At 45.4% G+C, this 27,980-nt stretch overlaps 1 protein-coding gene across 1 annotated transcript in view; it reads right to left on the reverse strand.

Annotated features, from left to right (window-relative positions):
* Positions 1–27,980, reverse strand: part of LOC141049358 (prolyl endopeptidase FAP-like) — a 146,288-nt gene that overhangs the window by 59,169 nt on the left and 59,139 nt on the right. The window contains exons 6-13 of the mRNA XM_073545738.1: positions 23,207–23,259; positions 23,048–23,120; positions 20,578–20,698; positions 19,483–19,637; positions 18,717–18,817; positions 18,468–18,603; positions 17,661–17,699; positions 44–148 (exon numbers count right to left, since the gene is read on the reverse strand). Of these exons, the coding sequence (XP_073401839.1) occupies positions 44–148; positions 17,661–17,699; positions 18,468–18,603; positions 18,717–18,817; positions 19,483–19,637; positions 20,578–20,698; positions 23,048–23,120; positions 23,207–23,259 (783 nt within the window). The remainder of the gene's footprint in view (positions 1–43; positions 149–17,660; positions 17,700–18,467; positions 18,604–18,716; positions 18,818–19,482; positions 19,638–20,577; positions 20,699–23,047; positions 23,121–23,206; positions 23,260–27,980) is intronic.

Genomic DNA, 27,980 nt, shown 5'->3' on the forward strand with positions numbered 1-27,980 from the left:
AGTGGTATGAATTCTGGGAATGGTTATAGGCAGTGTCACCTACCATGGTGTCATTGACATAATGGATATGTTTATAGCCGTCCTGGTCACTGAAGATTTGATAGTAGGACATACTATCTGATGTAAAAACTGGGAGAGAGGCGAAGAACTGGAAAAAAAATATGAAAATGGTTAAATACAGTATCACAATAGTATATAACAGATGCAGTCTGCAGATTAGGACTCTACAGAAGCTGAGCGGCGAACTCTATCAGGGGTGTAATGAATTCCATATCAGTCGTTCCTCAAATTTTCAAAAATCCAGCATAACTAAGAAATGGGACATTACATTGGATGACTGCATAGAGTTTACACACTATACTCTAATAAATCTGTATGCAGCCAGCTATTAAGCTCCCCGAGGTGATGACCGCAGGCCGTTGGATGTGTATAAATTTAAGGGAATCTGTTACCAGGATTTTGCCATCCAAAAAACAGCATGATGTAGAGGCAGAGACCCTGATTCCAGTGATGTGTCACTTACTGTGCTGCTTGCTGTATTTTATCTCAACAGGAGATTATCCTCAGAGGACTAGTAAACCTGCTGCCAGGTAGTCTTCCATTCTCATGAGCTCTGTATAACCACGTCCCCAAATCTGATTGGCAGCTTTCTACTTATCTACTTATGCATAGAAATCTGCCAATCAGTGGTGTGTGCGGGGTTATACAGAGCTCAGCATTCAGAGAACTGCTCGATCTGCAGCAGAAAAAAACAGGGATTTTATCAAAACTAAATATTGATACTTTAATACTTAGGATAAGGCATCAACACCATATTGGGGGGGGGTGCGACACCTGGAATCCTCACCAAACAGACGTGACCAGTTTCCTTATTTTACTCAACTATATAGTCCCATTGATTCCACAGTGCTTTACAGACATTATCATCACTGTCCCCATTGGGGCTCACAATCTAGATTCCCTAACAGTATATATATAAAGCGGAGAAGCTCCACACAAACTAGGGGGAACATACAAACTCCTTGCAGATGTTGTCCTTGATGGAATTTGAACCCAGGACCATAGTGCTGCAAGGCTGTAGTGCTAACCACTGAGCCACCGTGATGCCACTTACATAGTGAAACAGTGCAGTTCTGTCAAATGCATAGTGACTGCAGCTATTTTTTTATTTTATGATGGAATTAAGAAACCTAATTAGCTAATTATTAACAAAGCAAGGTATAATAAGACACGAAACACAGGGTGAGGCTTCTGAATTAGTTGTTGCTCTATATACATTTCCAAACGCTAGCAATTAGAAATACATATATTAGCATATATTATGTCAGATCAAGGCAAGGAGCAATAATCTAGAATTATTCTAATAGGTCACAGTTATATAGATGAGGTCTCATCTTTCCTTATTTCCAGAGGATTCTGTATTATGCTACAATCGTCTTCCACTTAAATAGCAAAATGAGTAAGTAAAACACAGATGTTCATTTAGTCGATGCGCTTGCATTCGCTGTAAAAAAAAAAAAGTATCACGAGTCAAGACATTCCCAACGCCAAATGATCAGTTTACTTGAACAAAGTGCATTCTAACGTGGCTGTAATTACGCTTATGTCTGTACGGCCATTCAAACAAGTCATTAGACTAGTATTTGCAAATTGCATTAATTAGTGTAAAAATGTCCCCTCAGCACGTAGCGGTTACAAACAGACAGCAATTATCTCGGAATGACAGTGAATGTATGAACGGAAAACTAACAATTGGCAGAGAGATATATAGAGGTAGATGGAAAAGACATGTGCATCATGGCGGTATAAGAAACATATTAACATCAAATATGACATGTATGACTAATGAACATACATGGCTAAAGGTGTGTCCCCATCTCAAACATTTATGGCATATCCATAGGCTATTGGATCAACATCTATCTCATGAATGGGGCGCATACAAATGAGTAGAGATGATCACCCATGATGAGACCTCATTCTCAAAACAGATTAAGGCTATCTTCCATTTAAAGCATCTCCTCTAATAGCAGGGCTGCTCTATGTAGTTGTAAGATACTATCAGGAACGCGGGATGCAGTGACGAGCAGGAGACAGAGCAAGAGTTAACGGGTATTTTTATAAGGAATAGCAATAGCAGTGAATACTCCAAGCAGGGAGAGGTAATAAAGATTTACAAGGAATATACCACTATAGAGTAATAGTAAGGGTTAACTTATCAGTCTGTGATTCCCGGACGGCGGAGGCTGGAAGATCCCATGGTGGCGTCGCAGGTGACGCGCGAAGTTCCCGAACTGGTCCCGGAGAAAAGTGAAGCACCGTCTCTGAACGGAAGCGAAGTATCCCGGTCTCCTCACGCGTAGTCTTGTGGTCCTGGAACAAGGTACTCCTCGAGTAGTAATCTGCGCCCCGCAGTTGGTGAGCTCAGTCCCGGAGTGGAGGCCGCCGTTACGCTAACGGCTTCAGCATGCACTGTCTGTTGAGTCCTGTGTCACGGGCCCAAAACGGTCAGTGGTGTGGATTAGTTTGTACTTGTCAGGTCAGGGATGACAGGAGTAGTGGTCTCTGGAACTACACAGTCTGTATGCGCAGAGGAATGCAAAACGGAAAGCGGGCTTGAATGCTAGCGTAGGTCTTCTGAGAGGGAGTCAACCTTCTCCTGTCGCACACGCTGTCTTGCCGCCAAAAGCCCCGTTCTCCCGCACTCTGTCAATTTTATCTCAGACCCGCCCCCTACAGTCGAGTCCAAAGGTCTTTTCCAGTCAGAAAGTCCTTCCCCCGGCAACAATGGTAACAGTCCCGACAGTTCTGGCCCTGATACAATAGGAACACCGCCAGCCTGGCACATCTCCCTACACAGTATCTTCTATGCTCCTCGTATGGAGTACCCCATCAGGGACACTGGCCCACCTTCAGTAGTATTTGTGAATCAAGATAATCCAGATCGATGAACCATGAACACATTTTTATTCACATGAAGTGCGTGACAGAGGACAAAATCAGCAGTACAGCAAGGTAAAATGTGACATCAACGCGTTTCGAATGGCAACGCACCGTTAGCATGATTTTTTTATGATGTAGCGGTTCCGAGCTCTCAAAACCATCAAGATGTCATCACGGTGAGCTGGATTTAACTTTGAGCATTCAGGAATGCACTGGTAAATGCCATTACTGTTGAGGTATATAGACCATTATTAGGGTCTTTAGGCCTTACCTCTGCTGGTTTAAGCATCACTGTCTTGGTTCCTTTTTTTTAGGATGTCTTTGTTGTCATTTATCTCTCTACGTTTCTGTGGCGCCCCTGAGGGTTCAGTTGCCACAGAGGTACTGCACCTCCTCCTGAGGTGTGGTGCCCCACCATCCAGGTAAGTTGGAGGCTCCTGACCACATTCCAACACCTGCACCCATCATCACAAAGTAGTGTAGCAAAGCCACATTGCGGCTCCCTGCTTGGAGTGTAGCAGAACACCTTTGGTGGCTCCCTGCTTGGAACACGAAACGTGCTGGGAGGCGGGTGGAGTTAGAATACATAAAAGAGTGGGAAGGTTTATGAGTTCAGTTCAGTTCAGTTCAGTTGAGTGGAGAGAGTGAGTGAAGATCCCTGGGAGAGGGATGGAGGAAGGAGGTGCTGCAGCAGATCTCAGTGACCTGGGTCTGCTGGCACGGGAAAGGAAAGAAGGAGAAAGACATTGAACAGAAACCTGATCTTCCATGGGAAGGAAAGACTAGTGCGGAACGTAAGAGTAAAAGAGAACAGAGGACGTGGGTTAGAAAAGAACCCTGCCTAGAAGTTTTAAGCGCAAGGCCGGGGCCCAGTCCCCGAGGTTGTATGGATACTAAGGGTCCTACAGCAGACACCGGTGGAGTAGTGGGCTGTAAATGCACTACTCCCATCTAAGACTTGGGAGCACAACAGCAACTTGGATAGTGAGCCGGGACTTAGGAGTAAGGAGTCCCCAAAGCAGGCTACAGCTGTCTGCCGTACAAGTATAGTTCTAGAGAACATGAGTCCGGAGGAACTCCAGTGTAACTCAGTACTAGGAGGACTTCACACCAAAGGCGCTATAAGAGGACACGTTCAGAAAGGCACGTGTTGGTGGAGTGTTGGAAGGGAGCATTCCATCTCACCTGGAGGATGACTGAGTCCCTGACCCGGAGGACACAGCACGGAGGCGGGCACGTGTGTGTACTACAGACTGTGAGTAAAGCTTTGGAACTACAAGCCCTGGTGTCCTCCATTTATTCCTGCGCCAACACACCCTGTACGGCTACATCTGGGTACCCGCTTCAACACTGCCTGCGCCTCGCCTCTACCCGTACATCTACACTGCCCTGGGACTACAGCTCCACCTGTGGGGAGCTTCACCATCTTGGCTGCAACACACCATCAGTCCCAGAGGATCTGCATGCAGCGTCGGCTTAACATCTCACTTGCCGAACACCACAGGTGGCGTCACAAACTATTCATTCAAACAATTACATTTCACCATTTCAATTCCCCCATTACTTGGGCGCCCAGGGCCACGGACCGGGTCACCGCCGCTGTGACACATTCCGCTGACACCGGCCCGGTACCGAGTACCCCACAGCCCTGGGAGGGTGACCCATTTCTGCACAGTCACCACCACTACAATAGGATTCTCAGCGGGACTAATGGAGTAGCGCTACTTGTGTTCATTGTCCAGTCACCAATCAATCACAGCGCTTGGCAGATCGGCTGGTCAGACAATCTGGAGTTCTGGTAACCTGATCAGTCAGCGCATTTACTATGCTGCCTTGCCAAATAATAGTAAAGGCTAACTTCATGCATTTGGTATAGCAATTAGTTATGTTTTCTTTCCCAGGTTTGTCTCCTGAGTCTGTTTTTGGATTGCCATCAGACTGTTTAATTACCCTTACTGATCACTGGACAGTTCATATCTACATATTCTCCTGCTTGCCTTTCTGGACTTGCTGTGCCTCTCTTAGTTTGTGTTGCATGGTTTCCCCTCACCTCAATCTGCCTCCTCCCTTGCTGTGACACAATTCTGCATAACCTCCACACTCCATGTGTACTGCCTGGTTCTGCTCATGACCACAGTTTGCCAACAAGGTGTCAATGGCCGGTTGGTGATTTCTCTGGGATTTCTGACATGGTGAATCCTTGCAACACAGGTCATATTGCTGTATAAGAGTGAAAGGTATTATTTAGCTGTGCTCATGGATCATCCCCAGGGCTGTGGGATTACTTGGTACTGGGCCGGTATCTTAAAAGGATAGGTCGCGGTGGCGGTGACCCTGTCCGTGGCCCTGGGTGTCCATGTAAAATGGGTGAAATGTAGCTGAATAAAGTTTATAGGTAGATGATTCGCGACGCCACCTGTGGTGCTCGGCAATGAAGGTGTTAAGCCAACGCTGCGGTGCAGTCCTCTGGGACAGATGGTATCAGGCAGCAAAGATGTAATATCTCTCGACAGGTAGAGCTGTAGTCCCAGGGCAGTAGTAATAGGTGTAGAGGTAGATGGTGTAGTGTTAGGCACAGAGATGTAGCAGTGCTGAGTGGGTTGGCGCAGGAGAAAGGCAATGACACAGCTGAGTGCAGTTCCAATTCTTTTACTCACGTGTCCACTTCAATGCTGCAGTCTTCGGGTCAGGGACTCAGCCAACTCCCAGGCAGATGGAATTAACCCTTCCAGCACTCCCTTTCGTGTACCTTTTCTGAACGTCTCCTTTCTAGCGCTAATCTGAAGTACTTGTAGTTCTTAATTACACTCAAGTGCCTCTTTCTTGATGTTACTTAAACTCCACTCGTATGACAGGTGGCTGTAGCCTGCTTCGGGGACTCCACACACTCGTGTCCCGGCTCACACAACGTTGCCATAAAGGGTGCTCTGCTGTTCTATGGTGTGTGTGCTGAATGTAGGCGCTGGATTCTGGAAAGGTGTTACCATCTTACCTGGGAAGTGGGATACTACACCTCAGGAGGAGGTGCAGTACCTCTGTGTGGTGACAGAACCCTCAGGGGCGCTACAATCACTTCTGCATCTGTTGAGAGGAGCCAGGGTCTTCATGTGTACAAATATCAAAGGTGTACAATAGGTGCAGCTTGCACATACGATGTGGCAGATATCTATAAATGTGACGTCACTTGCCCTGATCACCTCTCGATCCATAAGTGAACAGAGCTGAACAATTCCTTAAAGTGTGAAGACCTGAGACCCATGGCTTCACTGCACAGTTTATCAATCACCAAGCAACCTACAGTCATTTCTCCATCGTAACAGTTGACCTTATGTTAAAAACAAGCAGTATATTAAAGGGTGTATCAGGGACATTACCAAAAAAATGCACCTAAGCACTAACAGGCAGATAATTGCAACTTACCTGCTTGTTGTGCATGGCACCATTCTTCCCCGACGCAGAGCAGTTGTCACGCTCACGCCCTGACTGGTGGGCATGAGCCAGGAGGTTGTGGCTAGAGTTGAGCGACTTTTGGTTTTTTAGGGTCGCGTTTCATTTCGTGAAACCCGACTTTTCCAAAAGTCGGGTCGAGCAAGATCGTCCGATTATAGGGAAAAGTCGGGGTCGTCCCGAAACACGAAACCCAATGTAAGTCAATGGGGAATAAAAGTCGGCAGTGAGAGGAGGACAGGAAACACACCTACAGTGCCCATTTGAATGCCAAAAGCATCAATTCTTCTTTCTTAAGCTTGTCAACCTTAATTAACTTCATAATACAAGTTACGCACTGAAAAATGGGGGTTATTTGGCTACAAGCTGTGGGGGGGGAGGGCTGGCTCCAGGTTTTCATGTGCCCTGGGCAAAAGAGCGCCCCTTTAACACATACCACAACTCATCATGCTCCGATACGGCAGAGAAATAGCGGTATAGTACAATGAAAAATACTTCACTTTTTACATCTCATGACGAGACCCATCTATTTCTCCATACAGAATCATTGGTCCCATATAATGTTTGAAACAGTATATGATGAGCTCCACATAATGCTACAGTATATGTTGGTCCCCATGGATGAAGCTCCACTGTCTTATGGGCCCAAATAATGCTCCAAACATAATGGGCCCCATTTCTAATGCTCTAGTGTATAATGGGCCCTGTAAATGCTGCTCCAGTGTCTGATGTCCACCTTTGGAATGTTCCAGTGTATGGTGGGCCCCATCTATCATTCTCCAGAGTATAGTGCTCCCCAAAAATTGCTGTCCCAACATTGAAAACAATCAAATAAGTCTCCTCGCTAGGGAATCCCTGTACTTGTCTGGACAGCTGCTGTAGCTTGCTTAACAGCTCGCCAGCCGTTCTCACGCCCAGTATGGATTACACGTGATTGCACAAAGGTGAGAAAGGGTACCGTATCCCCAGATAACATGTATGGATAGCGTACACATTCAAAATATATGTCTCAGGAGGCAGGCTCAGACGGTGTTAGGCCCAGTATGGATTGCACGTGATTGCACAAAGGTTAGAAAGGGTACCGTATCCCCGGATAACATGTATGGATAGCGTACACATTCAAAATATATGTCTATACAGCATGAGGCAGGCTCAGACGGTGTTAGGCCCAGTATGGATTGCACGTGATTGCACAAAGGTTAGAAAGGGTACCGTATCCCTGGATAACATGTATGGATAGCGTACACATTCAAAATATATGTCTATACAGCATGAGGCAGGCTCAGACGGTGTTAGGCCCAGTATGGATTGCACGTGATTGCACAAAGGTTAGAAAGGGTACCGTATCCCTGGATAACATGTATGGATAGCGTACACATTCAAAATATATGTCTCAGGAGGCAGGCTCAGACGGTGTCAGGCACAGTATGGATTTGACAGCCCAGATTACACAGCGGAGGAGCAGGGAGAGGTAAAGATTGCAAATGCTGGGGCCCTGCCCAAGCAAGGGGGGCCCACTCGTGGGCGTCGGTACTGGCACTGGGCCCCTCATAGTACAGCGGTGTGTCTGACGGCGGGTGTGCACCACCACCGTCAGAGACACTTGATTGCACTATGAGGGACCCTGTGCCAGTGCCCGCTCCCAAGAGTCGGCCTACCCACCTGTCCAGGGCAACGGCACTCTCACGGTGTCGTGCGGTAGGTGGTGACCCCGGCCATGGGGGGGAGGCAGCACAGTTAGGGAGTTTTAGAAAGTGGCATATGTTGATGTTGGACATTCAGCTGATGCAAAAGGCGAAATAGGTGAAGTACCAGGAAGAGGTGGACCAAAGCAAGCCATTTTTCTGTCACCCTATGTGTCATCAGGGGAAGGTGGGACAAAATCCTTGGAAACCCATGCGTGGTTCATTTTAATGATGTTAGATCATCCACATTTTGGGTTGACAGACGGGTCCTTTTTTCTGTCAGGATTGATCCAGCTGCACTGAAGACTCTTTCCGATAGCACACTTGCAGCTGGGCAAGCGAGCTCCTGTAAGGCATATTGGGCCAATTCAGGCCAGGTGTCCAGTTTAGCGGCCCAATAGTCAAAGGGGAATGACCTGTGTGGGAGAACATCGATATGGGAGGAAAAGTAGTTTGTTACCATAGTTGACAACTGCTGTCTCCTGTCACTTTCCATCGATGCAGTATTACCAGTTGTGTGAGCGGTATTTGAAAAATCAGTCCACAACATTGTCATGAAACCCCTGTCTCCAACGCCACTTCTGCTGTGTGCACCACGAACACCTCTGCCAAGCTGCCCCCGGCCCGTACGGCTCGTGTGAGAACCATCACCGCTGCTGTGTGCTGGGAATGCCTCAAGCAACCGATTTACCAGAGTTGCTTGTTTATTAGCCAATATTAGGTCAAGGTTCTCCTGTGGCATGATGTTTTGTAATTTGCCTTTATAGCGTGGATCCAGGATGCTGGCCAACCAGTAGTCGTCATCGTTCATCATTTTGGCAATGCGGGGGTCCCTTTTTAGGATCCGCAAGGCATAATCTGACATGTGGGCCAATGTTCCCGGTGTCAATGATGCACTGCGAGTGCTGGGTGGAGGAGCACTTTCTGGCAAATCCACATCCCTCCAGTCACGCACAAACCCTGTACCAGACCTTGCCACGCCAACATTTTCACTTGCCCCACGAGATGCATCCTCCTCCCCTAAGTAATCATCCCCATCATCCTCCTCCTCCTCCTCTTCTTCCTCCACCACGTCCAGGAGAGGTCCCTGAGCAGACAATGGCTGAATGTCATCAAGGATTCCCTCCTCCTCTTCCTCCTCATCAACATTGGCTGCAGACGCCTGCTCCTTAAGGTGCGTCAAAGTTTGCATGAGCAGACGCATAAGTGGGATGCTCATGCTTAGGATGGCGTCGTCTGCGCTTACCAGCCGTGTGCATTCCTCAAAACACTGAAGGACTTTACAGAGGTCTTTCAGCTTCGACTACTGCACACCTGTCAACTCCATGTCTGCTCTCAAAGTGCCTGGCCGTGTATCCTCCCACAAATGCATTATGGCCTGCCTCTGCTCGCACAGCCGCTCCACCATGTGCAGGGTGGAGTTCCACCTTGTTGCAATGTCGATAATGAGGCGGTGGTTGGGAAGGTGGAGCAATCGCTGCAGCTTCTGCATACGAACGGAGTGTACAGGCGACCGGCGGATGTGCGCGCACAGTCTTCGCACCTTCTGGAGCAGGGCTGTTAACTCCGGATAATTTTTGAGGAAGCACTGCACCACCAGGTTCAAGGTGTGAGCTAAGCAAGGTATGTGGCTGAGTTTTGAAAGGGCTATGGCTGCCACAAAATTACGGCCGTTATCACTAACTACCTTGCCTGCCTCAAGATGTACACTGCCAGCCATGACTCAGTTTGTCGCTTCAAGTACTCGGCCAGCACCTCGGCGGTATGTCTGTCGCCCAAACACATCATCTGCAACACAGCCTGCTGACGCTTTCCACTAGCTGCTCGATAGGGGGACACATCGTGTGCAACAGTGGCAGCTGCAGATGGAGTGCTCGTACGACTGCGCTCTGTGGACGAGCTTTCGCTTCTGGAGGAGGAGGAGGAGGAGGGTGGAACGCCTACAGCCAACTGTTTCCTATACCGTGGGCTAGGCAGCACTGTCCCACCACCGCTGTCCCCTGTGGACCCTGCATCCACCACATTAACCCAGTGCGCAGTGATGGACACGTAACGGCCCTGGCCATGCCGACTGGACCATGCATCAGTAGTGAGGTGCACCTTTCCGCTCACTGACTGCTTGAGTGCATGGACAATGCGGTCTTTCACATGATGGTGGAGGGCTGGGATGGCTTTGCGAGAGAAGAAGTGGCGACTGGGTAGGTCATAGCGTGGTACTGCATAGGCCATGAGTTCGCGGAAAGCTGTGCTTTCCACCAACCGAAAGGGCATCATCTCAAACGAGATTAGTTTGGCAATGTGGGCGTTCAAACCCAGCGTACGCGGATGAGAGACTGAGTACTTTCTTGACCTACTCATAGTGTCTGGGAGGGTGAGCTGGACTTGAGAGCTGCATATGGTGGAAGTAGCGGTGGACAGGGCGGACTGAGAGAGGGTTGATGATGGTGATGGAGTTGGTGTTCTTTCTGATGGCCTAGAATCAGTCTTTCGTTGATATAACAGTGGGATTCCCTGACTGCTGTGGCCTTGCAACGACACCTCAACATTTGCTGCTGTGCTAACCGGTGGGCTTACAGTGGGGGAAACAATGTAGCGTTGCTGACTACCTTCGTTGTGATCAGTTGCACATGTGGCACTTGAGGTTTGGTGTTGTGTCCACGCTTGCAAGTGCATGCTGGTTAAATGTCTAAGCATGCAACTGGTATTCAAATTTTTCAGATTTTTCCCTCGGCTAAAGGTCTTTGCGCACTTCTTACAGATAACCTTGGCCTGATCATGAGGATTTTGTTCAAAAAAGTGCCACACTGCACCCTTCCTACTTTGGCAGACATTTTGCGGCCTAGCACGCTGTGATCTTTTGACCCTCTGGACAAGCTGTCCAGCAACTCTTTTGATGTTTGGAACCTGTCTTTGGAGTGCTCCGGGCCTGCCAGATAACAGCTGTTGCGATGTCGATGTCTGCTGTGGATGCTCCTCATCTGAGCTATTGGAAGCAGCACCCTCTTCCCCCAATGGATGCCAATCTGGGTCAACAACTGGGTCATCCATCACCTCCTCTTCTATGTCATGTGCACCTTCCTCTGTGTCACCGTGTATGGTGGTATAGTGTGCGGGAAGGGGCACCTGAGTCTCATCAGAGTCAGAATCTGGCTCTGTACACTGCGAGGACAATGTAGTGCTCTGAGTGAATGTACCAGCAGAATCATCCATCAGCGGCTGTGCATCAGTGCACTCCATGTCAGATTCATCTTGGCCTGGGTAATTCACCATTTGACTTGATAATCCAGGCATGGTATGTGAAAACAGCTCCATGGAGTAATCAGTAGTATGACCTGCGTCATCCTTCAATCTTGGTTGGGGTGAAGGACACAAGGAAAGGTGTGGTTCATGAACATGAGCCTCCAATGACGACTCAGTGCTTTTACTTTTTACAACTGAAGAAGAGGAGGCGATAGAGCTGGAGGCTGAGTCAGCAATGTAAGACAAAACTTTTTCCTGATGCTCTGGCTTTAAAAGCGGTTTGCCAACTCCTAGAAAACTAAGCGTTCGAGGCCTTATGTAGCCAGACGATGACGCAGGGTCAGCACCTCCTGCATTCGGTCCTATTTTGCTCTTGCCACTACCATCAGATCCACCACCAACACCATCATTACCAGCTGCCAACCCCCGCCCAATTCCACGGCCTCTTCCACCAGCCTTCCTCATTTTTGGTAGAAATGTAGACAAAATCCAACAAACTATATAGTAATGTAAAACAAGGTACAAGGTGTCTATAGGGCAGGGGAGATTTTGAATTTCTGCACACACTTGTGGACAGTGGACACTTTTGGATTGTGTGAGGCCCACTGATATCTGAGCGCTATGTGACAGGCTCGATGGCACTGCTGTGACAAAAGTGACTAGAGGATAAGGGAGATTTTGAATATCTGCACACACTTTTGGACACTGGACACTTTTGGATTGTGTGAGGCCCACTGATATCTGAGCGCTATGTGACAGGCTCGATGGCACTGCTGTGACAAAAGTGACTAGAGGATAAGGGAGATTTTGAATATCTGCACACACTTTTGGACACTGGACACTTTTGGATTGTGTGAGGCCCACTGATATCTGAGCGCTATGTGACAGGCTCGATGGCACAGCTGTGACAAAAGTGACTAGAGGATAAGGGAGATTTTGAATTTCTGCACACACTTGTGGACAGTGGACAATTTTGGATTGTGTGAGGCCCACTGATATCTGAGCGCTATGTGACAGGCTCGATGGCACTGCTGTGACAAAAGTGACTAGAGGATAAGGGAGATTTTGAATATCTGCACACACTTTTGGACACTGGACACTTTTGGATTGTGTGAGGCCCACTGATATCTGAGCGCTATGTGACAGGCTCGATGGCACTGCTGTGACAAAAGTGACTAGAGGATAAGGGAGATTTTGAATATCTGCACACACTTTTGGACACTGGACACTTTTGGATTGTGTGAGGCCCACTGATATCTGAGCGCTATGTGACAGGCTCGATGGCACTGCTGTGACAAAAGTGACTAGAGGATAAGGGAGATTTTGAATATCTGCACACACTTTTGGACACTGGACACTTTTGGATTGTGTGAGGCCCACTGATATCTGAGCGCTATGTGACAGGCTCGATGGCACAGCTGTGACAAAAGTGACTAGAGGATAAGGGAGATTTTGAATTTCTGCACACACTTGTGGACAGTGGACACTTTTGGATTGTGTGAGGCCCACTGATAACTGAGCGCTATGTGACAGGCTCGATGGCACTGCTGTGACAAAAGTGACTAGAGGATAAGGGAGATTTTGAATATCTGCACACACTTTTGGACACTGGACACTTTTGGATTGTGTGAGGCCCACTGATATCTGAGCGCTATGTGACAGGCTCGATAGCACTGCTGTGACAAAAGTGACTAGAGGATAAGGGAGATTTTGAATCTCTGCACACACTTTTGGACACTGGACACTTTTGGATTGTGTGAGGCCCAATGAATATCTGAGCGCTATGTGACAGACTCGATGGCACAGCTGTGACAAAAGTGACTAGAGGATAAGGGAGATTGGATTGCTTTTAAAAAAGCAGTTTGCGGAGCAGTGGGTAAACTGCAATGCCAGCCTGTCAGGAAGCCTTAGAAGGCAGCCCAACAACCAACACCACTGATACACCACTATATAGCCTCCCCTTGCACTGCACACACAGTGACTGGTGTGTTGTGCAGGCCAAATTGCTAGCAGCAGAAGCAGTTTTTTTTTCTTCTCAGCAGGACAAAAAAAAAAAATTGGGATTGCTTTTAAAAAAGCAGTTTGTGGAGCAGTGGGTAAACAGCAATGCCAGCCTGTCAGGAAGCCTTAAAAGGCAGCCCAACAACCAACACCACTGATACACCACTATATAGCCTCCCCTTGCACTGCACACACAGTGACTGGTGTGTTGTGCAGGCCAAATCGCTAGCAGCAGAAGCAGTTTTTTTGTCTTCTTCCCTGCCTAACGCTCTCCCTACAGAATCAGCAGCAACCTCTCCCTATACTAAGATCGGCAGAAGTAAGATGGCGGTTGGCGTGCACGCCCTTTTATACCCCCTGTGACGCCCACCAAAGCAAGCCAATCACTTGCATGCCCTTCTGAAAGATGGTGGTGACCCGTGCCTATGTCATCACGTTGCCCACAGTGTCCGTGGATCCTGATTGGCTGAAAAAGAGCGCAAAACAAACTTTTGAAATGCGACTTTGGCGCGTAAGTCGCCGACCTCGTGGCCGACCTCATCCTAGGGTCGGGTTTCGTTTCATGAAACCCGACTTTGCCAAAAGTCGGCGACTTTTGAATTTTTTCGACCCGTTTCGCTCAACTCTAGTTGTGGCCTCTCTGTGCCACAAACCAGACTACCCTGGAAGGGGCTTGACTAGGACAGCTGCCCTGGTTTTCGCTGGAGCCTCTGATGGTGAGGTCAGGCTTGTGTGGCAGGCAGCTGCCAGGTGCCACCCCAGAGTGGTGTCTGGTTGTGGCTGCTGATCCCACTTGGGGAGATGGTGGCACGGCTGAGACACTGGCAGACGGGCATGGCTGAGACACTGGCAGGCAGACACGGCTGAGACACTGGCAGGCAGACATGGCTGAGACACAGGGCAGGCTGGCACGGCTGAGACGCAGGGCAGGCTGGCACGGCTGAAATGTGGCGCCCCTGAGGCTTCAGTCGTCACAGAGGTACTGCGCCTTCTCCTAAGGTGTAGTGCCCCACCATCCAGGTAGGGTGGGAACTCCTGACCACACTCCACACCTGCATTCCACACACAGGATAGTTCAGTGGGGCCACCTAACAGCTTTAGACTGGGGGTTAGCAGAGCACCCCTCGTGGAACCCTGCTTCGTAACACGAGATGTGCTGGGAGGCGGGTGGAATGAGATGATATAAAAGAGTGGGAAGAGTGAGAGTTAAGGGTTGTTGTTGGTTAGTAGGAGAGAAGAGAGAAGATGGGTGTCTGAAGGACGTGCTGCCGCAGGTCCCAGTGATCTGGGCTGCTGGCACGAGAAAGACCAGAGAAAGAGACTGATAAGATTGATAACCTAACCTTCCATGAGAGGGACAGAACAGATCCGAACGAAGGAGAATAGAAGGACGGTGGGAATCTGGTTGAAGAAAGATAGAGAACCCTTCCAGTCCAGAGCGCAAAGGCCGGGGCCCGGTCCCCGAGGTTGATTGGATGTTTATGTCCGGCAACAGACACTGGAGGAGTAGTGAGCCACTAACGTCTTTCTCCCATCATAGACTTGGGACACAACAGCAACTGAATAGAGAGCCGGGATGCAGTGAGGAGTCCCCGAAGCAGGCTACAGCTGTCTGTCATACAAGTAAAGACTAGGAACACCTAGAGAGAGGTATTCCAGGGTAACTAAGTACTGGAGTGCTTCGCACCTAAAGGCGCATTGGAGGAGTCGTTCAGTAAGGTACATGTTGGCGGAGTGTGGAAGGGAGAATCCTATCCTGCCTGGAGGTTGGCTGGAGCCCTGACCTGGAGAACACAGTACGGAGGCAGGCAGTTGTGTGAACTGCAAACAGTGAGTAAAGCTTTGGAACCGCATACTCTGTTGTCCTCCAGTTATTCCCGCACGGCTACACCTGGGTACCAGCATCTATACCATTCTGCGCCTCTCCTCATCCATTGCACCTACACTGACCTGGGACTACAGCCATTGATATTGGGCACCCAGGGCCACGGACCGGGTCACCGCTGCTGTGACACATTCCCACCTTGACACCGTCCCGGTACCGAGTACCCCGCTGCCCTGGGCGAGCGAGGGCGACCCAGAAACACAGGGCAGGCTGGCACGGCAGAGACACAGGACAGGCTGGCACGGCAGAGACACAGGGCAGGCTAGAGTGGTATATGATGGAAAAGGTAGAACCCTGTTAACACAGGAGGAGCAGGTACGAGTACAGACAGGAAAGAGTGGAGAATGACGAAGCAGATTTGGACCTGTTCACACAGGAGGTGCAGGTACGGATACAGGCAGGAAGGAGTGGAGAACCGCACATGAGGAGAACCGCAAGACTGCGGAGAAGAGCTGGAGAGCAGCAAGAGGTTCTGAAGCAGCAGAACCAGAACTGCAAGAGTACGGAGCACAAAAGAGTACAGAGCACAAAGAGTCACCAGAGAGTGGAGTACAGGAAGAGCCGCAAGAGTGCGGCGTACAGGCAGAGCACCGCAAGAGTGCGGTGTACAGGCAGAGCACTGCAAGAGTGCGGCGTACAGGCAGAGCACCGCAAGAGTGCAGAGTACAGGCAGAGCCGCAAGAGGTTCTGCAGCAGCAGAACCAGAACTAAGCAGAGAGAGGGAACACAAGGAAAGACACAGCAAGGAAAGAAGCCAAAGACAAGGAGACTGACAGACAGAGGTAGGACAGAGTTCATACAAGGTAGCAGTATGAGACAATGTACAGGGCCAAAGACATAGGGACCAGAGTATACACAGATACAAATCAAGGCTAGGAACGACAGCACAGGGACCAGGAAATACAGCCTCCTGGAGGGCGGCAGGTCAGGTACAAGACAAAGCTAGGACAGAGACCAGGATATTCTGCCTCCTGGAGGGCATACAGAGAAGTACTAGGCAAGGTACAGAGACATAGAGATTAGCAATAAAGCCTCCAGAGAATGCGAGACATAGGACAGGGCCTGGCTTACTCAGCAGCAAGAAACTAACTGAGTTAACACATTGCATAGGCAGAGTCCATTGGGAGCAGCTGCCCTAAATACTAGAGGGCTCTTGGTAATTGGCCCGGGACACATCAGGCAGGTGCACACTGATTCCATAAGAACCAGAGAGTTCTGGCGCCGCCCCCCTATACACACAGCCAGGAAATATGCACAGAGCAGAGAGGACACAAGAGGCACAGAACATGGAGTTGGCAGCAGACAGAGATCACAGCATGGCCTGGAGCAGTGAGAAAGTTGGTGAGTGGGAAATGGGAGGCCATGTAGCGATGCCAGCAGGGTTGTTACACCAGAGATAGACCGCTCCTGCCAGGGATTCAGTTTCCTTTGCTGGTGGGACTGGGTGGGATTTCTGAGGACATTCTGATTGACAGTCAGCTCCCACAGGTAAGCAGCGGGGATCCGGCTGTTAATCAGAATAACCTTGGAACTCCCACTCCGCCGACAGAGCGGACCAAAAAAGAAGCCCCCGCTATGTACAGTAGATGTGACGTCAGCAGAGGCTTCTGAATCCCCGGCAGGAACGGTCTATGACCTCTCTGTGCCAGGGAGAACGGCGCCGTGCACAACAGTCACGTAAACTACCTTCCTGTTAGTGCTTAGACACATTTTTTGTAAAGTCACAGACATACCCTTTAAGAATTTAAAAAAAGTAATTTCCCTTTCTAATTTTGTATGCATTGCTAAATCAGAACTGGCAGTAGAGATTTGAACATACCACTGGGCAACCGGCTGCAGGTATTTGTTCCCAGTGGCAAATTTCTTCCTAGTTAACATTTATCTTAAAGCTTTCATACACAAGTTGTGATGGACCCCACAATGGACAAGGCCTTGGCCTGGTTTGGGGCTTTAGATAAGGAAATTGTATTTTACTTGCACTTATCTATAAATATTGGTCATAGATTAAAGCTCCACTCCAGCATGTATTTTTTAATTTCACGGCTCGAGTGGTATCACTAATGCACTAATAATTCCCTGCCCCTAGTATTATACATACCAGCCACCGTCTTCTGCTCTTCCTGGCGCCACTCTGGGCCTGATCCGCCATCTTGTAACCACAGCTTTGACAGTGAGGAAGTCAGGGCTAACAATCACAAGCTCTCAATGTAAGTCTATGAAAACCTCATTCTGGCCTCGTTCTGGCTCTCATAGACTTATACTGATATGTGACCTCTTGCTCGCCTAGCAAACACTTGGAGGAAACAACCAACAGAAGGCTATTTATATTAGAGATACCACGCTAGCGGTGAAAAACGACGGAGTGGTGCGAAAAAAAACTGGTTTTCTTAATTGATTCATAAATTATACAACATGCCTGTATAGTGTATATATATAGTAAAGATATTAAGGATACATACCACACCAATCCATCCTGTCTTACTTGCTTCAACATGATTCTTAGGAGAGATCAAGAAAAAAAAAATGGTACTGCAGTGAAGAAATACATATAGTATCGGTAGATATTTTGGTGCGTTCTGCTGGTTAAGGCAAATATATATGAGAAAGAAAGAAAGAGATGAAAAGAAAGAAAGACGGAAAGAAATATGGAAAGAAAGAAAGATGGGAAGAAAGAAAGAAAGATGGAAATAAAGAAAGATGGACGGAAAGAAAGAAATAAAGAAAGATGGAAGGAAAGAAGGAAAGAAAGAAAGAAAGAAAGAAAGAAAGAAAGAAAGAAAGAAAGAAAGATGAAAGGAAAGAAAGATGGAAGGAAGGAAAGAAAGAAAGTTGGAAAGAAAGAAAGATGGAAAGAGAAAGAAAGATGGAAGGAAAGAAAGAAAGAAAGAAAGATGTTAACAAGGAAAGATGGAAAGAGAAAGAAAGATGAAAAGAAAAATGGAAATAAGAAAGAAAGAAAGAAAGAAAGAAAGAAAGAAAGAAAGAAAGAAAGAAAGAAAGACGGAAAGAAAAAAGGAAAGATGGAAAGAAAGAAAGATGGAAAGATAGTTTAGGTCATATATACAGTACATACATATACACTCATATATTTATTTAGAATTATATGCGCATATAAAAGGATAAAAGACAGCGGAAGAGATTATTAAGACAGAGTCCAGACCACGGAGCTACTCCCATTTTGAAAGGGTGAATAAATAGTATTTGTTCAAAGTCAAGTCCACTGCTATTTTTTATTAGATAGATAAATAGATAATATCACCATGTACCTTTGGACAAATCCATTTATTTGAGCTTTGCTCATAGTCACATATTGATATAACTGATATGTTCTGTATTCTTGTCACCCACTGTACGCTGACTTTCTGATCCAGTATCCATGTCACCCAGCTGAAGCAGTAGTCACTGTGGATGAAGCATATATATATTGTCGGCCTGTAATAGTCTGTAATATAGATAGATAGATAGATAGATAGATAGATAGATAGATAGTTAGATGATAGTTTTTTTCTAATTACCTTGAAGAAATGAGTGAAGGTACAGGCACTTGCATTTTGGTATATGATGGATCATCAACGCTTACAATAAAAACTTTGACTTCTGGATTTTTCGCTCCTGCCTTTTATAGATAGAGATATAGATTTTCATTCTAGCTTTGTGTACATTTCTGCTTTCTGTATAATATATTGATTCTAGTAGCTGAGTTAATATACACAACCTTTCCCCACCTGTTTCAATAAAACACTGAAAAACTGCAGCTGCATCTCCCTCCATGTCTTTAATTTACTTTCTTAGGGCAATAATCAAATACTTTAAAAAAGAAATCAGAAAAAAGGGAATTTCTGTGTTGTGGAGTTGAGAAGCTACTATAGGTGTCTAGTAATGGTGTACACCACTCTCCCCATTGAGAACATATGGATGCCCAGTTCAGCAGAAAGTGCTTGTGTATCTGAGGATGAAGACATATATCAGATGTCAGATATTGCTTGTGTATTGCCAGCTTTATCCTTGGCAGATTTAGGTGAAAACTTTAGAGGTTTCTAAATAATGAAAGAGAAAAATTGCCTCATCAACGTTATCAGATGAGATCTTCTTAATCAATAGTTTTATTACTAACACGATCCACTGTCTACCTGCACAAAATATTCATTTTTTTTCCACTGTACTAGAATTTCTAAAGTCATGCACCGAGAAAATCGAATAGAAGTTAAAATTCACTTTATTATATATATTGTATATCGTAGATCTCAAAAATAACGCTCTTCATACGTATAGATTAGTTACCTTCGGATATGGTATTTTGACAGTTTTTGGATACTGGTCTTCACCATACAGAGAATATTCCATTAGAGGGACATCTTTATCATTAAACTGGACAAAGGCAATAAACTTGCTATTTGGAGACCACCAGATAGCATACTTCGACCCAAGCATTTCCTCTAAATGAAAGAGAATAGGATAAAAGGGTGTTTCCGTAACATTTAACACGGAACCCAAAATGTTAATAGTATGATTGCCGGCGTCTGACAAATAGGACCGCCACTGATTTTGTGAATAGAGAAGCCCCTTTATGATTAGGGCAGTACTATATATGTGTGATGATCACCATTTCACCACCAAACACTTGTATGGGACTTATTGGGTTGCAAATAGTCCAAAAATTCCAGAGCAGTACTTAAAAAGAGGTCTTTTTTCCCCCCATCCTTTAAAAAAATATAAAGTGTCTGTGATTTTTTTGAATCTGAAGAAATTTTTACAGATTATTATGACTGCAAATATCATGATTTTACAATATACAGTGAATGCAGGTGATGTCTTCATATCACAATTATGCTCCGTAGACATGGATCATTTACAGTCATATTGATTTATTAACGTTTTCCAATGTGACTGTAAAAAATATTGCATGTTCGTAATTTTTTGATAAGCTGTCCAGAAAAAATGAAAAGTCAAGGTGGCAATCATGTTATGGACTCCAGCTAGGAGCAGGAAAAGCCAGCAGATCTATAAATGTTCTATGCACACTTCTTATTAGTGGTCCCAAGTAATGAAATGGTTTTACCACTAAATAGATCAATATCTGGACAGTCCTATATACATTACTCTAAAGTTGTCTAAACTTACCGCTATCAGTGGGATGGGTTGACAGTCTAATGTGTATGGGGGCCTCCCGGAGAAGGATTGGGCTGCTAGAATTCCAACGACCAATCCTCCAGGAGATAAGTCACCGCCAGAGGAGTCAGGCTCTCATCGAGAAAAGAGGAGCGCTTAGTCAAGTTCCTGTGTATGGGGGAGTCTGGAGAGGGTGCTTTCCAATATGTAAATCCTATCTAAATCAAGCTCCTATCAAGAAGAAAAAATATACCATAAAGGACTGACCTTCATAGACCCAATCTGGAATTCCATTAAATATTTCATCTTCTTTTCCATCATTGGTTAATTGAATGGATGATTGTCCGGGTTCATGTCTTAAATAAATATTATTATCCACAACATACACCTAAAAAGGGAAAAAAAATAGAGCCTGTATTGTAACATTTTGACTATGCTTTATGCATGTTTATGACTCTTGCATCATTAATTAAATAAAACAGCAAAAAATTAATTGGATTATTTTGAGAGCGCCCTTTAGACACTCTGCTTCTAGACTTCCGCTATCTGTGGTTAACAGGTGTGGATTTTGTACAATACACCCCAACTTGCTTAGACATCCTACAAACTTCCCTCTTCTCCCAGGAAGTCCTATATGTCTTCTTTGAAAAAGTAAAATTTTTTGGTGCCTGTATTAAAGGTTATGCTCATCGATCTTCCATTTCATGACACTTTTAGGCCTCTTTCACACATCAGTTTTTTGCCATCAGTCACAATCTGTCTTTTTGTGAAAAAAAAAACAGATCCAGCAACTGATTCTGCTGGATCCATTTTTTTCTCATAGACTTGTATTAGCGACGGATAGCCGCTCGTTTCATCCGTCGTATGACAGATCCGTCAGAATTTCTTTGTCCGTCAGCCGGAGACAACGGACATAGAAATGTTTTTTGTGTACGTCGAAAAGTCGGACAGCGACGGATCCAGTGCCATCCGTTGTTGGCTATAAATGAAGCCTATGGGCGCAGGATCCGTCTCTGTCCGTCAAAAGACGGAATCCAGTGACGGATTCCGTTTTTAATTTCTATTCCTTTAGTTTAACCCCTATTTCCATTCTGGCACATATAAAAATAGTCTCTCTCGCTCTCTCTCTCTCTGATCCGTCGCATCAGTTTTTTACAATTTGCACAGGATCCGTTTTTTTCACCCTTTGACGGATTGCGTCTGATTGTAAAAAACTGATGTCTGAAAGAGGCCTTTAGCGATCACCTATACTCACCAGATCCAAGAATTTCTACTCTTTACTACCACCATGGTTTAGGGCTATTCTAGTCTTTTTTCCAGCACAATACCTATAGAGCTCTACGCTATTATGTCTGCTATGTGAGCTAACTACGTCGCTTCTCTTATCACCTTCTTATCTTTTTTTTCTAGTCTATTGTGCTGTGTCTTTTTCATGCCTATATCTTCCTGGTGAGCTATATATTGTGTTTCACTTTTATGACCTCTGCTTTCAAATGATTTGTTTATTCTTTTTCATTATGTAAAGTTAAAATGTAGTCATTCTTGCCCCCATCCCTTGAACAATGACCAAACTTTAATTTAAGTCTCTACAAGCTCCAAGTTTCATGGATCCATAATACTCTCGAAGAAGTTTGTAGGGCCCTCCGTATGCCTTCAATGTTATATATGGTATATGTTCTATCCTGGTGTATATGATATAAATTCAAGCCTACATAGAGCCACATCGAGCGGTTAAAGAGAACCTATCATTAAGTTAAAAATGACCAGTGTTTGCTCTTATTTTATTCCCACTGATCCTCAGAATATTCTGTGTCAGGACCTAAATAAAATATGACCTGGAAATAATTAGAAAAAATAATTTTCGTTCGAAGAAAAGGTGAGCGCTGCCATGAGTAAAGTATCCTTTGACCATTTATGTGTGGGGGGCTTTTAATCCAAGGAGGGGGTTTCACTCACAAATGTGCCTAAGATCACTGTCACGAATAAAGAATGAGATATAAATGCCCTCGAAGAGCAACTTTACCCAACGATCCAGGAGCAATCTGACGAACACTTGCTTTTTCCAGCAGGATGAAGCACCATGTCACAAAACAAAAGTGATAACTAAGTATCTCGGTGAACAAAACATTGAAATATTTGGGTCCATGGCCAAGAAGCTCTCCAGATCTCAATCCCACAATCCCATATAGACCTTGTGGTCAATCCTCAAAAAGGTGGGTGGATGAACAAAAACATACAAAAAGTGTTAACCTCCAATTACTGATTAGGCAGTAATTGACTGTTGGACCAAAAACTGATATCAGGCACGTCAGCAAAAAATGCTGAAATGTTGGAAAATGAGGATCAACACTGTAAATATTGAATCTTTGCATAAACTTGATCTCTTTGTCTATAAAGGTGTAAAAACTTATGAAATGTTTATAACCCCAAAAACAGCTGACTAAAAGATCTAAAAGTACGGAAGACGTAAACTTTCTGAAAACCAAAATTTGTGTCAGTCTCAGAACTTTTGGCCGCGACTGTATAGTCAAATTTTTATTTCATTTAATTAAAAACTATTATTATTAGTATTGTTTATTGTTAACCACTACATTAATTCCATGGTGCTTCACATGTGAAAAAGGGTATACATAATTAAAAAAACAAGTAAAATAATCTTAAACAATACAAGTCACCGACTGGTACAGGAGGGTAGAGGACACATTTTCACTTTATCCCACTTTAAAATTCTACTCACCAATTTGTGGCCAACCGGTGACCAAGATATGTGCTGAATGTTATGAGGTAGTTCATTTGCTTTTATAAATACTCTGTAAAATAGATACAAAAAAATGGTATCACGGACAAATATATAAAATGTAGTATGAAATATTTCCAGTAAAAAATCAACGCTGACCCATTTTCAATATCGTAAATGTTGTATGTTGCTGTGTAAGAGTGTCTCCATTGCTGAAAAGACATCAGAAGGAAAAATTATTATTATTATTATTTCAATGACAATTTATTTCCAGAATACAAAGAGGAAAGTCATATATTTTAGTGTATTTTACTACTCTCATTAATTAGTTTTGATTTTACATCTTATTGTGAGATCAAAGTCAAATAAGAGACAATTCCACTGAAATAAGAATTTAGCAAATTTGTAAAATCTAGTTTGCTGAAAATATGGTTTGAAGGAGTTGTCCACAAGTTTGATATTGATGATCTATCTGTGAGATAGGTCATCAGTATAAGATCAGTGGGGATCTGACATTCAGCAACTCCACTGATCAGCTGTAATCAGCTCTATCATGGACTTGATGAAAACAGTGTATGGAGCAGAACAGTACAGCCTTGTACTGTTTAATGACTCAGCCCCTATCCAATTGACTGGCCCCCCACCGAGCCATCCTAATGGTAGGTCATCAATATAAAAATATTAGACAACTTCTTTAATCCTGCAGCTAAAATTAATTTTTTACCTTAATGGTCTCCCACCCCCTCCCTTCCACAAAAGTCAGATACCTGGAAGGAGATCTCAAAAGGGTTGTCTCATGAAGAGGACCTATATTAGGTCATTTAGACATCAAAGAGAGGGTGTTCTGTTTTGGACCACCTTCTTTGAGCCAGAATGGAGAGGTTCTGTATATGAGCTATCCTTTGGAAATACTGTTCTAAATTATGAAAAACAAAAAAACTTTGAAAAAAAAAAAATCCAGCTAACCACAGTAGAATCCAATGGTTGCGCATGGAAAGAAGTTTGTGTTAGCAGCAAACGAGCAGTATCAATGAGGGAAAGGTATCCAGCAACAGATCCATCTGTGAATAATTATTTAAAAACAAAAATCTTTAATGTAGAACATGGTTAAAATTATGGTATAAAACCATTAGTTTAGAAAAAAGGCAAGTAACCCAGGAAACTCATGGCTTTACACGTTTCAAACCAACTGGTCCTTAATCATAGTTCATAGTTCAGAGTGTGAACAAGTGGTTTTCTAATAACTAGACACTTAAATGACATTAGCAGAGAACATCTTTGGCTAAACATCTTAAAACAACTCCACCTAAACTGAGCTAAAAGAGACTCCATTGTGGCCCAGAGGATACTCCTCTCATAAAATGCATTACAGACCTATTTGAGACGCACTGTGATGAGCTCATGCTACCTTTTTGTACTTTTATGTGGATTTGTTTTTTTTTTCTCAGAGCATCATACAATCATGAGAAAAACTAAGTACTCCTCCTGGTTTTACATATTAGCATATAATTAAAAAAAATTCTGGTCCTAGAATGTCTTAAACTTAGGAAAAAACACCCTCAGATAAACAAACACATGACAAATTACACTATGTCACTATTTATTTAACTAAAACTAAGCCAAAAGTGCAGAATTAATGTGTGAAAACTGAATCCTTACTGTTTCCATAAAAATTAAGATGGTAAGTAGCTGTCAGGAGCTGCTAATCAAATTCCCTTGAATAATTGTTCATCAGAAAGTATGATCACCTCAATGAAAGCAGAAGTTTTGACAGTTTCCTGATCAGGTGCATTCAGCCATGTATTAAAACAATGCCATGCAGGAAAGACATCATGATTCTTTGTGTGAAAAAGACTTGGGTATACTAATAGATCACAGACTGCTCATGAGTCAACAGTGTGATGCAGCAGCAAAAAAGGCAAACACAGTTCTAGGATGCATTTGTAGTGAAACCTCCACCAGGGGGAGCTGGTGAGGGAAGAGAGGTTACACACTAAGAGTAGCAAACACTGAGCAATAGCACAGGTGTGACAGGTAATGAGAGAGAATGGTCAGTCGAACCGAGTCAGATACTAGCAGAAGTACCAGAAGGAGCAGCAATACATGTAGTCAAAATACCAAGCCGAGGGTCAGAAAGCCAAAACGAGCACAGGGTCCAGAAACGTGAGGCGAAATACGTGGTCGGGGTACAAATCAGGAAGTCAAATGCCAGAGAGGAAACGTAGAAGCAGAGACGAATACCAAGAGACGGGGTCAGAGATCAGTCCGGGTCATACACGTGGATACTAGTCAGAGGCAGGAGGATCACCAAGGTACAAGGGTCAGAGGCTCTAAACTGGAAGCTTGAGCTATCACTAACACTGGTCAGCAGGCTGTGAGAGACTGAAATAGCCCAGCTAGCTCCAGAACGAGGCTGAGAAGCTTAACCCCCGCATGACCAGTCCAGAGTGAAGACAGCAGAAAATAAACTCCAGACTGGACCATGACAGTACCCCCCTCTCAATGGGGGGGCCACCGGACCCCCAGGCTTCCCTGGATGACGAGCATGAAAGGCCCGGACCAACCGGTCCGCATGGACCGAACGTGCTGGCACCCATGACCGATCCTCAGGACTGTACCCTTTCCAAAATACTGAAGTGAACGGCGGAGCATACGAGAATCCACCACCTGCTCCACCTCGTACTCGGTCTGGCCATCTACCATAACAGGCGGCGGGTGCGAGGGAGACTCATTAGAGGAAGGCACCGACGGCTTCAGAAGCGCCTTATGGAACACATTAGGGATCCGCAACGACGGAGGCAAACGCAGGCAAAAGGCCACAGGATTAATCACCTCTTGAATTTCATACAGACCAATAAACTTGGGACCCAACTTAGTAGAGGGAATTCTCAGCCTTATATTTTTGATGGATAACCATACCTTATCCCCACCTGATAAGCCGGCCCCACAGAGCGTCGTTTATCCGCAAAAAATGTATATTTGCCTTGAGCCTCCCCAATGTTCCTCTGAACCTCCCTCCAAACCTCCCCCAACCGCAAAAAAGCCAAATCAGCCCCTGGACACTCCGAATCCAGTCGGGAAAATTCACCAAAATGAGGGTGAAACCCGTAGTTGCAGAAGAAAGAAGTACCAGTTGACTGATTGACACGATTATTGAAGGCGAATTCTGCTATAGGTATCATAGAGCACCAATCATCCTGTCTGGATGTGACCAGACACCGTAGAATCTGCTCCAAAGACTGATTGGTCCTTTCAGTCTGACCATTGGTCTCGGGATGGTAGGCCGATGAAAAGGTCAGACTGATGCCCAGCCTTTTACAAAAAGCCCTCCAGAATTTTGCCATGAATTGCACCCCTCTATCAGACACCACACTGACAGACACACCATGCAACCGGATTACATGCTCAATAAATAGTTTAGATAGAGTCTCAGCATTAGGAAGGCCCGTTAATGGTACAAAATGTGCTTGTTTACTGAACCTATTCACCATTACCCAGATCACGGTTTTGCCATTAGAGAGGGGGAGATTGGTGATAAAATCCATAGACAGATGAATCCACGGTCTATCCAGAATTGGCAGTGGCACCAATTCCCCGGCCGGCCGGTTGTGGGAGGCTTTAGCGCGGGCACAAATTTCACAGGAGGACACAAAGCCAGTGATGTCAGAAGTCAGCGAGGGCCACCAGAACAGCCTAGTGATGGCTTTACGAGTGGCCGAGAATCCAGGATGCCCACTCAGAGCCAAGTCGTGGAACTCCCGAAGCACCCTTAATCGATACTGAACAGGCACAAAGAGCTTATTTTCAGGTATGGACTGAGGAGCACGAGATTGGGCCTCACGAATCTCCTGCTCCAATCTCAGGGACACCACAGCCACCACCACACCGTGCTGAAGAATGGAGGAGGGAGGCTCAGGAGGCGATACCGGATCTAGGCTGCGAGACAAGGCATCCGCCTTCACATTCTTGGAACCTGGTCTGAAAGTGATGGAAAACTGAAATCGGGAAAAAAAAAGTGACCACCATGCCTGTCTTGGAGTCAGACGTTTGGCGGACTCGATGTAAGACAGGTTCTTGTGATCTGTAGTGACAGTGATACGATGGACAGCCCCCTCCAAAAAATGCCTCCATTCTTCAAAAGCTAATTTAATGGCCAACAACTCTCGGTTACCCACATCATAATTCCTCTCCGCAGAGGAAAATTTTTTAGAAAAGAAGGCACAGGGTCTTAAGTTAGTTAATGTGGTGGGGCTCCCACTCCCACCTCAGAGGCATCCACTTCTATGATGAATGGTTTAGACAAATCAGGTTGATCCAGTACCGGAGCAGTCATGAAACATTTTTTTAACAATGAAAACGCCGCCACAGCTGGAGCTGACCAGTTTTTGAGATCAGCCCCCTTTTGGGTGAGATCAGTGAGGGGCTTGACCACTTGAGAGAACCCCTTGATGAATTTTCTAGAGTAATTGGCGAAACCCAGAAATCGCTGAAGACCCTTGAGATCTCTGGGTTGCACCCAATCCAAAATGGCCTGTACCTTCCTAGTGTCCATACCCTCAGCGGACAGGATGACCCCTAGAAAGGACAATTCTTGAGTAAAAAATAAACATTTCTCCAGTTTGGCAAAGAGTGAGTTCTCCCTGAACCTCTTGAGAACCGCACGAAGATGACCCATGTGACTTTGTCTATCAGAAGAATGTATGAGTATATCATCAAGATAAACTACTACAAAGCGTCCAATAAAATCAGAAAAAACATGGTTAATGAAATTTTGGAATACCGCTGGTGCGTTAGTCAAACCGAACGGCATAACCAAATTTTCAAACAGACCCTCAGAGGTGAGAAACGCAGGTTTCCACTCATTCCCCTCCTGCATACGGATGAGATTGTATGCTCCCCTGAGGTCCAACTTAGAGAACAACCTGGCCCCCGA

The sequence above is a fragment of the Dendrobates tinctorius genome, unplaced genomic scaffold, assembly GCF_039654945.1.
Source record: "Dendrobates tinctorius isolate UK_male_01 unplaced genomic scaffold, ASM3965494v1 ptg000143l, whole genome shotgun sequence".
Classification (NCBI taxonomy): domain Eukaryota; kingdom Metazoa; phylum Chordata; class Amphibia; order Anura; family Dendrobatidae; genus Dendrobates; species Dendrobates tinctorius.